At 51.6% G+C, this 12,719-nt stretch overlaps 1 protein-coding gene across 2 annotated transcripts in view; it reads left to right on the top strand.

The window, feature by feature from the left end:
- Positions 1 to 4,908, top strand: part of PABPC1 (poly(A) binding protein cytoplasmic 1) — a 503,278-nt gene extending 498,370 nt beyond the window's left edge. For both annotated transcript variants that reach the window (XM_069621444.1, XM_069621445.1), the window contains exon 15: positions 4,816 to 4,908. In XM_069621444.1, coding sequence (XP_069477545.1) covers positions 4,816 to 4,905 — 90 coding nt within the window. In that variant the 3' untranslated portion in view covers positions 4,906 to 4,908. The remainder of the gene's footprint in view (positions 1 to 4,815) is intronic.
- Positions 4,909 to 12,719: the final 7,811 nt, after the last annotated feature.

The following is a 12,719-nucleotide window of genomic DNA, read 5'->3' as shown; positions in this document are numbered from 1 at the left end:
CAACGGACCCTGAGCGAGTCTATTTATTCTCATGATGACGTTGGCGCCAATACTGAGGCTGTCAAGGGACATCGACTCGAGGGACGGCGACGCGCAGTGCCCTCTATGGAAAAATGTTTCCGAGGCCAGCAAGCTGGAATGGATAACATCAAAGATGAGGAATACGTCGATGGAACATCCCATCGAAAGAACGTTACCAGTTTGGTAAGTATACTTTGGGAAAAAGTAGTTTAATCCCAGAGAAGGTAGTTAAACCTTGGGAAAGCCTGAAAGGCTTCCCTGTGCCACTGCACTGAGGGTGCTGTGTGACACAAATGAAAAGATGCCTATGGAGTTGTTTAGACTCCATAACCAAAGAAAACAGAGTTAAAACACATCAAAATGCATGAGATGGGGGTGAGGGGGTGTGGTTCACACTCTTTCCAGGTAAAATAATCAAGTCTTCAAAATCCAGCAAAGTTACTGGGGGTCTCTAGGTCTCTAAGGTGAAGGGAATGAGCACATTTTTGAGAATTCTCCCTAACAAGGGGTTTCGAAGAAGACACCCCAGCAGGATTCTAGGAGTGGGACTGGGTGCACTGGATGAGATGCCTCCCCTTCACAGAAAACACCACACAGCTACACAGAAATCCTAACAGGCCTAAGGTAAGGAAATACCCCAGCCAACACAGTACCTCCGCATTGAAGAAGATATTGCAGCAGGAGAACTTCAGGGTCGGCAGCCAAATACTGGATTCCTTGTCGTGGTGACTGCAAACAAGACCTCAGAAGGGACTTTGCAGCAGGGATCGATGAAGGCTCTAGGCAAGTTGTCACTCGCAGCTTAATGTGGTTCTGCGGCTTTGGCACCTTTTCAAGGAGCACAGAAGACAGAAAATCGAAGTTGAATTCTTGTCTTTACAAAGGTCCAGCACTCTGTTGAGGGAACTTTTTCGGACTTGATTCGTGTCTCTGGAGATCCACCAGGATGCCCATGAAGTTTCCGCGAGATTCGGAATTCGGAAGACTGCACCGCACGATGGCTTGAGGTCCATGGTATTGGGGTATTGCAACAACACAAGGTCGCAGCAACGTGTGGGATGGCTCAAAATGCGGGTCTCACCTGGGTTAGGGTCGTCGTCGTTTTCGGAGGCCCCAGGTCTATTGAAAGGAAGGGCTACAGCAGGCTCTGGTTACACAGCAGGCTCTCTGGTCGCTGGAATTCGTTGCAGCCGCTTTTCCTTCATCTTCCTCTTCGGTTTAAGTTCCAGTGGTCGACATGTCTACAGCTTCCAGGTTCGCAGTATTTATCAGCACAACCTCTGCATTCTCTCCCTGCATTTTACAAGAAGGGGTGGTCTGGTTGTCCAGTGAGGTCAGCCAGCCCCCCACTGTGATTTGTCCCCATTCAAGCAAGGCGTAAGACAAAGGGCTGGGGAATGTTGTACTCCTCCCACACTTCCTGCTCTCCCAGACAGACTGGAGCCTGGGCGCAGAGTCCAGGGGACTCCCGCCGAAGACAAAAATCACACAAAGGAATTTCCCACCCTGGATGTCAGGGGGAAGGAACAAGAAACGACATACTAAAATGATGGAAAAAAAGAAAACGGGGGGGCTATTTTAGTAACAATGGACACCCTTGGGTCCCTTTACTGCAGCTGTGAACACAGCCCGCGGTAAAGGTGCACCCAATTAATACATATGTTACTGCCACCAGCCATTGAAGGTAAGCTTGTCACTAACAGAATTGTTCGTTTTAATGTGAATGTGGATACATAGCATCTCCACAGCACTCCACATAAGGTGGGGTGTGCTGTTTCACTTTACAAAATGTAAAAGGGATCCAAAGATCCTTTCTACCCTTGGCAACTCTAGTTCACTCAAGGTTAGCACACGAAAGTTAAAAGGGGAGCCAGCCTCTATGGCAACCCAGCAACAACAGGCACTTATTGCCAATAAGTTGTTAGAGGATAACTTTAAAAAGACACTATGGAGAGTCTTAAAAATGACACCCATAAAAAGTGTTAATTATGTGAGTGTGGAAAAGGGTTCCCACTCAGAGGTATTAAGGAAAGATATCCCACTAGTAAAGCAAAGTGTTTTGGGGTTGATCCAGGAAAGGAAGATATACCAGTTCTGTGCAAATCTTACCTAACAGAGTAAATTTAACCTTTCCTGGGGAAAGGCCAAAGCACAAAGAGGTAAAGAGGAGTCTCTAAGGGAGCCAGGACAGCCAATGTTAATTGGACAATGTCAAAGGGAGCTGAAGATCTTCTTTTCAGGTAGGTAAAAAGTCTTGCACAACATTTTTAGAAATGTTTGTTGACAATGGAGCACTTGGAAGGGCCACAAGCTAGGAGGCTTGTGAAGGGCAAAGCTTTAGAAACTCTGCAGGTTAACCAAGATAGATCTCAACTGAGAGCAAGTAAGGCTACACAACAAGAGGCAAGTTCTCTTCGATTTTACAGTACCTGTGGTTAGAAGAATGGTTTCAGCTGGCTTCTGTTCCTGTACAGCTCTGCAGATACTGTTTCTGAGCCTCAGTCGTGGGGACAAGAGGGAGGACATCTGGGGACTCCAGCTCTGCAATGGGAAGGGTAGCGGCAGCAATAGGCAAACTTCAATTCAGTGGTTCTAAAGTGTTTCATCTCCTCGTGTCTGACAGCAAATAGCAACACTGCGGTTCTTGGATGCCACTTCAGACTTTCCTTGCTTCTGGGGTCCAGAGGTGTTGGGGTGGCTCAGGCTTGGTCAGTCCTGCATCAGGGAAGTCTGGAGGATCTTCCTAGCGCTCTGGTCCAACGTAAAAGCAACGCACACAATCTGGTGTTACTCTCACTGGCCCTTCAGTTGCAGCAGCAGTGGAAATACGACCAGCTTCGAGAAGATGTCCAGACAGGCTTACTTTGGAGTTGATTTTGTCCCACCAACTTAAAGGGAGAAGTCATCCTTGCAGGGCTTCTCTAGTCGAGGCGAATTTGGAGCTTCAGCACAGCAGCAGGGCTCACCGGGCAAACCAACGGTCCAGGAGTTGCAGCAGGTGTCTCTTCCAAGTTTTCAGATTCCTTCGTCCAGTGGTTGCCTCTGCCTTCTAAGCCAAAAAGCCTCAACTTTTATGCAGGTTTCTCCCATTCATTCCAGCCTAGCTGTCAAACAGTAGGGTGGCTGTCCTTGCCAGACAGCCAGCCGGGCAATCACCTTTTGGTGCATTCCTGTAACCAAGGGGATTAAGCACAGGGATCTTCGGGCACCTCCCTCCCTTTGCTTGCCAGACATACTGGAGCCAGAGCCGGGCTTCACTTGTGAATCCCGCCAAAGACAAAACGAATAAATGGACCAAACCTGGTTTGGCTAGCAGAGTAAATCTCAAGAAGGACCTTTCCAGCAAGAATTGGCAAAAAAAGACCAGGCCATTTTGACGAAATGGGCACCCATGGGTGCTTTACTGTGGCTGCGAACGCAGCCCGCGGTAAAAACACAATGGTAGTAAAAAGTAAACCACTGCCACCAGCCATTAATTGTAGAAAGGGTAACACAAAAATGTTACATGGGAAGCTAGACAATGGGGATACTAAGTAACCCCCTCCAGCACCCTATGAAAAGATGGTGTGTGCTGGGTCTAGAAAGTTACAAAATGTAAGTAAAGTCAATTTCACTTTACTGCTCTTGGAAACAGTAGTTTCACCAAGAGACGGTATTTAAACCTTTGGGAAATCTAAGAGACTTCCCTGTGCCACTGCACTGAAGGTGCTTTGTGTCGTAATGTAAAAGATGATGCTTAAGGAGTTCGTCAGACTCCAAAGTTAAAAGAAGAGAGTCTAAATCACAATAAAAAATACATGAGAGAATGAGAAAAGGGCTCACTCTCTCCAGGTTAGAAAGTCCTGAAGTCCAGCAAAAGAGCTGGCAGTCTCTAAGGTAGAAGGGACACTTTTTGCGAATTCCTAACACCCATAAAAAGAGTAAAAGATTCTGTGAGTGTGGAAAAAGGTTCCCACTCAGATATTAAGGAAAAATATCCCACTAGTAAAGCACACAGTTCTGAGGCTGACCCAGGTCAGGAAGTTTTACCATTTCTATTAAAATCTTACTTAACAACCGCCAAAGTATATTTACCACACAAAAGGAGGAGAAAAGCAAAAAGAGTAGGGGTCTCCTAAAATGAGTGCATAACCCTCAACATGGAATTCTGCCCCAATACGAGAAAGTAATAAATTAGAACAGCAAATAACTTAATGGCAGCAATCGATCTTTCTGATGCAAAAGTTCTTCCATACATAACTAATCTTACCCAATGTACCCCTTCATACGGAGGCTTGTAGCCAGTTGATGATCTGTGATGCCTTTGCTGAGTGCTGGGGAAATTGGGCTCAACTGCAGCTAGTTACATATGTACCAGCAATATCTTGTGTGACGATGGCGCAGAGCTGTTACGTGCCATCGGGTGGCAGGAACAAATCTGATATCACAATGACTCGGGAGGATGAGATCTGTAGCAGCAAGGACTAATATTATAAGAAGAGTATTACCAAAGTTGAGTAATTTGCTCAAATAGGTTGAAGTCCCTAGCAGAGGCAACTGCTAACCTGAAGTAAGCGCAGGTGTCTGCCATTCCAGCATCATTCTTTTTCTCCAGGAGTTTATTGTAGGCTGTTTCTGATTTAGCACTACAAAAGCAGTGTGGGCATTGTACATTATTTAATCATTATTTCAGATGTAATGATTTCACTGAAGGTACCAAACTGTACGAAGAGTAATACTGAAATAGTGTGTATATATATATATATATATATATATATCGAGGCAAATGTATTAATTTCTCTTTTATCTTGAAAGGTCGATGAAGCCGTAGCAGTATTGCAAGCACACCAGGCTAAGGAAGCAGCACAAAAAGTTAACAATGCCACTGGTGTTCCAAGTGTTTAGCATGTAAGTATTTGTTGTAGCTTAACCTATTGAAATATATCTACTGGCTTTTCATATATGGATTCACTACAGCAACCTGATTTATTGCAACGAAAATGTTAACACCTCTTATTTGGCAATAGTACTTTTAATAGATATTCCTTCCTTTCACAGATTCCTTTTATTAGAAATATCTCTACTATTCCTGCTGACTTTGGAAACTTAAAGCCACCAAGGGGAGCAGTGCTCTGCTTGATGATGTTGGTGAATGAGCACTTATTTCTGGGGCTTGTTGGTCTGCTTGGAATCACATGCTTTGCAAAGGCCGACATGTAGTGGTTGGTGCGCGTATTATATGATTTATTGTTGTTTTTGGAAAGGGGCGTCGATGGGCGTGGTTGTAAAACTATCCCTATCATGACTGGTCGAACTGATTCTATGCAGTAACCCTGTGGGAGACTACACCAGTCTTGTCCTCTTGGTATTAGGTAACCCACCTATTGGTATAGGTCTGTACTACACAAGTTGGTAGTGTCTGTGCAGCCAGACCTATCTCAAGAAGGGTAAATGTGAGCTGTAGCATCAACATCCACACATACAAATATCCAAATAACACTTACACTCTGACAATCCCAACCTCATTTGTATCACTGAAACCTGGTTCTCCGACTTTGTACCAGTCATGTGCAAAGCCTTCCCACCTGGCTACTCGCTTATTGCTCACAACAGACCTTCAAGAGATGGCGGAGTGGCAATACTCTACAAACCTAATTTCTCTGTCTCACTGGTCGAAACCAGACTTGCAGCGCTACCTGTGAATCCCTTCTAACAAAACTCTCGCTACTATCATCACTCATAACTTCCTACTCGTAGACAGACCACCTGGATATGACATTTTGCCAACAATCTCTGACTCAATAGCCACCATTCTGGCAAATCACCCTACTCACACTATTGAGAGATTTCAATATCTGGTTTGATATGCCAAACAACCCCATGACCCAACCTCTGGTCGACAGTCTTGATGCACTCAACCTCTCCCGACAGAACACTGTTCCAACTTACTCGGGTGGTCACATCCTTGATGCGATCTTCAGCTCCCATGACCTAGTCTCTGCAGCCAGTCCCAAACCGCTTATCTGGACAGACCACTCTGCCATCCCTTTCTCTGTCTGTCTGCCACTCCCTCTCGCTACATTTCTACTGCACTGGACAAGATGGCAACCCTTAACTCCAACTTCTCCACCCTCACCCCCTGCCCTACTTCTACCTCCCCCATCCCGTTGCCGCGACGACCACAATGCTAACCTTTGACTCTTTCCAACCCATCTCGAGTGTTGAGTTCCTAGGTCTAAAATCCGGCAGCAGACCCTCCAGATCTCTCCCCCCCTCGACCCCTTCCCCGCCTCTCTTTTGAAAGAAATATTTTCCTCTGCTTGAGCAGAAGAACAAGCAAAGTCCATACTAAACTCCCTCACCTCTGGCACGTTTCCAGAAGCCTTTAGCACAAGTCAAACTGCTTCTAAAATAGACGCCTCTCTTGGCCCATCTTGACCCAAGAATTACAGGCCGATCTCCAACACCAGATTTCTCGTGAAACTCATTGACCCGGCTGCATACTCCCAGCTCAACTGCTTCGTAGAATCCAACAAACTACTCGACCCCGCACAATCTGACTTCAGACACCACTCTGATCTCGTTCTGGGATGATCTTAAGGTCACGGCAGACTCTGAGGGCTGTGCAGCGCTGATTCTCTATCTGTCAGCAGCCTTTGACACCGGTAACCACTTGATCCTCAACCGCCTCCACTCCCTAGGAATCTGTGGCTCAGCACTCGGATGGATTGCCTCCTTCCTCAGTAACAGGAAACAAATCGCCTTCCTCTCCCTTTGTCTCAACTGCTTGCGCTGTGAACACTGGAGTACCCCAAGAGGCCTGCCTCTCTGCTCTCTGTTTAAACCTCGATCTGACCTCTTTACTACAATCCATTCCTCTCTACCAGGAATCCTAAAAATTCCCAAAACAAGCACCAACCCACGTCCCGACCTTGAAGCTTGCCTCAGTGAGATTGACCGATGGATGACAAGAAAAACCTCCTTCTGAACCCAGGCAAAACTGAAATCCTGGTGTGCGGCAATACTTCCTTCTCCCGCAACCACTCTCTTGGCCCCCATAACCCCCCCAAAATAGTCAAAAACCTTGGATACAGTATGGACTCGGGCCTAACCCTCTCCTGTCAGATCAATTATACATCAAATCCTACAACCTCAAATTTCTTAATGCATTTTCTCTTACCCCACCTATCACAACAGGCTCACTGCTGTTATGTCTATTATGTCAAGACTGGACTATTCAAACTCCTTATACCTGGGAGCGCCGACATACCATCTTAACAAAGTCCAAAGAGCCGAAAACACAGCCGCCAAACTCCTTCTCACCCTGGGACACAGAGACCACATCTCTCACGCCCTCCACTGGCTCCCTGTCGGACGAATGGCCTCCTTCTCCAGCATGGGGTCTGGCATGGATTCACATGCTCATGAATATTCCCCGTCGTCAGGCTGGGAATCCTCGGTAAAGAAAAAATCAGTATCAGTTTTGTTTCTGATCTGTCTTTCTTAGTAGTAACCAATCACTGATCTCTGGGTCATACTGCCCACAGCCAATGACTGTCTTCTCCCTAAGCCCCTCCCCTGGCAGCCAACCTCAGATTTTTACTGCACGTTCAAGTGTTGGGAGTCCTCGTGCTTTAGCTCTCGAGCTTGCTGCTTTTCGTGCTTTTTTCAAAAAGATTTTTCTCATTTTTTGGTTAAACAGAGCCTCAAGCTCCACCGTTTCCCCATCCGATCAACGGAGACCCGTTTTGGATTTTCTACGCCCCTCAAGGGTGAAGTTTTCGTCGAGTTACGCTTCTTGGAGGAGTCCAGAAGTTTAAGGGCTACCCGGACATGGCCCAGGAGAAAGGAAGCTCGACGCCCGGAAAGCTGTTCAGGGTTTGTCCTGGATGCCAGCTACAGAATGTGTTCAAGGAAGAAGAGCATTCGAAATGCCTCTACTGCCTTCATGAGGGCAAAACGCACGTGAAGGACTGCATTTTGCGGGAAAATGTCGGAGCGGACCATGAAGGATCGACATCTTCGCCTCTCCAACTGGCTGGAAGGGAAGAGCCCGTCAGGTGAGAAGAAGTCTGAGCGGTCTTCGAAGTCCTGTGAGGGCGCCACTGCGACGAGGGCCTAACAGAAGGCAAAGCACCGCGGGCACCGGGAGCGCCGAACGGTCGGGCTCCTCGGCTGCCAGGCAGGGCGCATTCTCTCCGGCGCCATCAACCATGAGCCAACGCTCTGGCTCGGGGAAGAGGAAAGCCGAGAACCCGGTGATGCTTCTGGGGAGGCCCTGGTCGGGCTTGAAGGATCCAGCCGAGGGGGAGCGAGGCGATGACCCATCCCCCCAAGGTGAAGGCCACAGGCCCACAGAAGGTGATGAAGGCCTTGATTCACCCAGCTAAGGCCTCTATCGAGGAAGTCGCGGCGGCTGCAGAGATAAGCCTCTTTCAGGCCCATCGAGAAGACCCCTGTGAACACCCCGGCGGAAAAAGGGGGGGAGGGCCTGGTGGCCATCGTGGATACGGAAACAGCCTCCGAGGAGGAGCTGGTTGAAGTCTTGGAGAGCCTCGATGAGGGCGTTGAGGAGGCCCGGTCCCACGGGAAGGATCCCGACGAAGAGGACGACAAGAGCGACGGCGGTGCCGGCGAGGTTCAAAGTCAACCGTCGCTTCTGGAGCCGCAGGGCAACTCGGTGGCCATTTTGTTGGCAATACGATCCTTATGTACGGAGATAAGGACGAGATTGCCCCTACCACCGACGAAGGAGCCAGAACCAGGCCCGTCGGGAAGTCCCCCAAGCAAGAGGAGACGGACCCATCCAGCCCCGCCTTTTCAGCCCTCTCGGCCTGCTCAACCTTTGTCCCCATCCCTGGGGATGACACGGGAATGGACACTGCCACGGATGACGACCGCAGTGACGGGACGGATCTCCCATCGCCCCCGACTCGGACCTCCCCGCCCGACGAGATTGGGTCCTTCCACGCTACGATTGCCAGGGCATCCAAGCTTTTTCAGCTCTGCCCCGATGAGAAGAAGGGGTTCCTTTACCAACAGCGCGAGGCCAAGAGGAAGACGGTCCTCGCCGTGTCTCTGCTGGATGACATCTGGGACGAGGGACTCACCCTTCTCAAGAACCAGTCTACGATGCCTGCTAAGAGGGATCGGTACGAGAAGAAGTACCGGGTCCCTGACCCGGCCCCCCTGTGCCTTAGGGCGCAACCGACCCCTGACTCGGCCGTCTCAGTGGCGGCCAAGAAGAAAGCGGGGGGCATCGGCCTCAACGTCAACTTCTCCAGCATGGGGTCTGGCATGGATTCACATGCTCATGAATATTCCCCGTCAGGCTGGGAATCCTCGGTAAAGAAAAATCAGTATCAGTTTCGTTTCTGATCTGTCTTTCGTAGTAGTAACCAATCACTGATCTCTGCGTCATACTGACCACAGCCAATGACTGCCATCTCCCTAAGCCCCGCCTCTGGCAGCCATCTTCAGATTTTTACCACACGTTCAAGTGTTGGGAGTCCTCGTGCTTAGCTCTCGAGCTTTTGCTGCATGTTTCGCGCTTTTTCAGGTGAATTTTCACATTTTTTCGGTTAATCGAGCCTCAAGCTCCACCGTTTCTACTTCCGTTAACGGGTAACGGTTGCAGGATTTTCCTACGCCCCTCAAGGGTGAAGATTTCGTCGAATCAACCTCTTGGAGGATTCCAGAAGATTTGCGGCCTACTTCGAGATGGCCCAGGACGCGAGTTCGTCACCCGGACCCAAGCTGTTTCGCAGCTGCCCTGGATGTGGGCTGCAGAATGTGTTTAAGGAGGACGAACATTCGCAATGCCTCTACTGTCTTCATGGGGACAAGACTCATGTAGAGAAGGACTGCCAGTTCTGCAAGAACTTGTCGGAGAGGACCATGAAGGACCGTCGATCCCATCTCGCCAGCTGGTTGGAGAAGGGCTCAACGGAGAAGAAGAAAGGGTCCGAGCGGGCTTATAAGTCCTGTGCGGGCGCCCCGGCGACGGGGGCCCAACACCAGGCCAAGCGCCGCGAGTCCGCTGGCTCCGGGAGCGCTGAAAGGTCGGGCTCTTAGGTCGCCAGGCAAGGCGCACCTTCCCCGGCACCGTCAACCACGAGCCAGCACTTCGGTTCGGGGAAGAGGACGTCCGAGACCCCGGGTAAGCTTCGGGAGAAGCCCCGTCCCATCTCGGGAGAGGCGTCGCCCCTCCCCCTAAGGAGAAGGCCCAGGACGCACCTAAGGTGGTGAAGGCCCCTACCCAGCAGGCAAAAGCCTCTATCGAGGCGATCGCGGCGACTCTGGCCAAGCCGGCAGAGACCCCGCCAGCGGAGACTGCCTCCGGGACTAGAGTTTCCCTGCCGCCAAGGAGGGAATCCTCTTTTCAGCCCATCGTCATGGCCCCGTGGTGGAAAAAGGGGAGGGGGGCACGGTAGCCTCCTCGAACTCGAAGTCAGCCTCGGAGGGGGAACTGACCGAGGTTGTGAGGAATCTCGAAGTCCAATTCGAGAAGGTTCGATCCCGCAAGGAAGATCCTCGGGAGATAACCGAGGAAGACGACGATGGCGAGGAAGAGCAGCCTTCCCTTCCGGCACAGCCGGAACCTAGGCCTCATGATAGCTCGGCGGCCATTTTGTTTGCGATCCAGTCCTTATGCTCTGAGAGAAGGACGAGATTATCAAGGCCCAGGCCGGAGGACCCGCAACCTGGCCCGTCGGGAAGTCCTCAGAACAAACGACGGAGGACCCAACCCTCTCCTCCACTCACCCCCGTAAGCCCTGCAGTTCCCTCCTCATCCTCCCACGAGTCGGGAGATGACGGTGTGGTGGGCTCGACGACGGGTTCTGAGGGCGACGGAACAGGTCTCCCGTCGCACGGGCCTCTCCGCCCGACGAGATTGGCTCATTCCACGACATGATCGCCAAGGCGTCCGAATTGTTCCAGCTCTGCCCGGAGGAGCAGAAAAAGGAAGGTTTCCTCTATCAGCGCCGGGAGGCCAAGAGGAAGACTGTCATCGTGGTGCCTCTAATCGATGACATCTGGGAGGAGGGCCTGTCGGTACTCAAGAACCCCTCCACGGCACCAGCCAAACGGGACCGGTATGAGAAGAAGTACCGGGTCCCCGAGACCGCTCCCCTGTGCCTCAGGGCCCAGCCAACGCCAGACTCGGTCGTCGCGGCGGCGAAGAAGAAAGCGGCGGGGTCAGGAGCCTCAAATTCGAATTACCCTCCGGACGCGAGGGAAGGAAGTTGGACGCCATGGGGCGACGGGTCATTTCGTCGGCGGCGACGACTATCAAAGCGGCCAACGCCCTGGCGATCGTGGCCCGTTACGACAGGGAGCTCTGGTTTAAGCTGGCCCCCATATTGGACTTCCTACCGGACGACAAGAGGTCCGAGGCCCTGGAAATACTTCAAGAAGGCGAGGTGGCGTCGGACCACGCCATAACGGTGGCAACCGATATTGCCGATACCGGGTTCCGCCAGCTGGCCAACGGAGTTTGCCTACGACGACGGGGTTGGCTCCGGGCGACCGACTTCCGTCAGGACGTCCAGACCAGGGTGTTGGACATGCCGTTCGACGGCAGCAACTTGTTCGGGAAGGCGGTGGACAAATCCCTCCAAGCCATAAAGACGGAGACGGCCCGCGCCCTAGGAGCCCTTCAGCAACGACAGCCCTTTCGGAGCTCCGGAGGCAGACAGGGGGCCTCCAAGGGATCCAGCGGTGGCTCGTCCTACCGCCAGGCGGCACGCTCCTCGTCTCAGGAGGCCTACAGGGGTTGCGGAAAGCAAGGAGCACCTCGCCGCCGTCGGCAAGGTGGCCAGGGCGGCAAGGCCACCACTTCCAAGCAGGACTGAACCGGCCGTGATCTCGGGCCCCCACCGAAACACCCCGGTGGGAGGCCGGCTGACGAATTTCGTCGGCGTGTGGAAGTCCATCTCCACCGACCGTTGGGTGCTGGATACCCTGGCAAGAGGACACTCTATCGAATTCCTGAAGAAGTGCCCTCACGTTCCACCTGTGGCCAGGAAGGAAAATCGAGTCCCGCAACTGCTGTTGGAAGTACGGGCGATGCTCAGGAAAGGCGCCATCGAGCTCGTCCCGAAGAGGCTCCGGGGTGTACTCAAGGTACTTCCTCGTCAGGAAGAAGACGGGCGGCTGGCGCCCCATCCTAGACCTTCGTCGTTTGAACAAATAGATCAGGTCACAAAAGTTCAGGATGGTCACCCTCCAGCACGTGCTGGGACAGCTGGAGGAAGGCGACTTTCTATCGTCGCTGGACCTGGAGGATGCATACTTCCACGTTCCCATCCTCAAAAGTCACCGAAAGTTCCTCAGGTTCGTCCAGGGACGCCACTACCAATTCAGAGCACTGCCGTTCGGATTGAAGTCGGCCCCCAGGGCCTTTACCAAGTGCCTAGCACCAGTGGCGGCGCGGCTGCAGGGGATTCACGTCTACCCCTACTTGGACGACTGGGTCATCCGCTCAAGGACGAGGGAACTCGCCGTCGAACACACTGCGAGGACGGTCCAGCTACGCACAGACCTGGGATTCGCAATAAATTAGCCAAAGTCCCACCTGGTGCCGTTGCAGGTGGCCCTGTTTCTGGGAGCGAAGCTCGATACAGTGAGGCGCCTGGCGGCACCGTCAGAAGAACGGACGAAGACCATTCTGGGAGAAGTGCAGCGCCTGCTAGCCACGGACGTGGCCAGGGTGAGGT

The sequence above is a fragment of the Ambystoma mexicanum genome, chromosome 5q, assembly GCF_040938575.1.
Source record: "Ambystoma mexicanum isolate Mex_15411 chromosome 5q, UKY_AmexF1_1, whole genome shotgun sequence".
In the NCBI taxonomy this organism is placed as follows: domain Eukaryota; kingdom Metazoa; phylum Chordata; class Amphibia; order Caudata; family Ambystomatidae; genus Ambystoma; species Ambystoma mexicanum.
The sequence above is the reverse complement of the archived record's forward strand: the minus strand, read 5'-3'. Positions and strand labels throughout refer to the sequence as shown.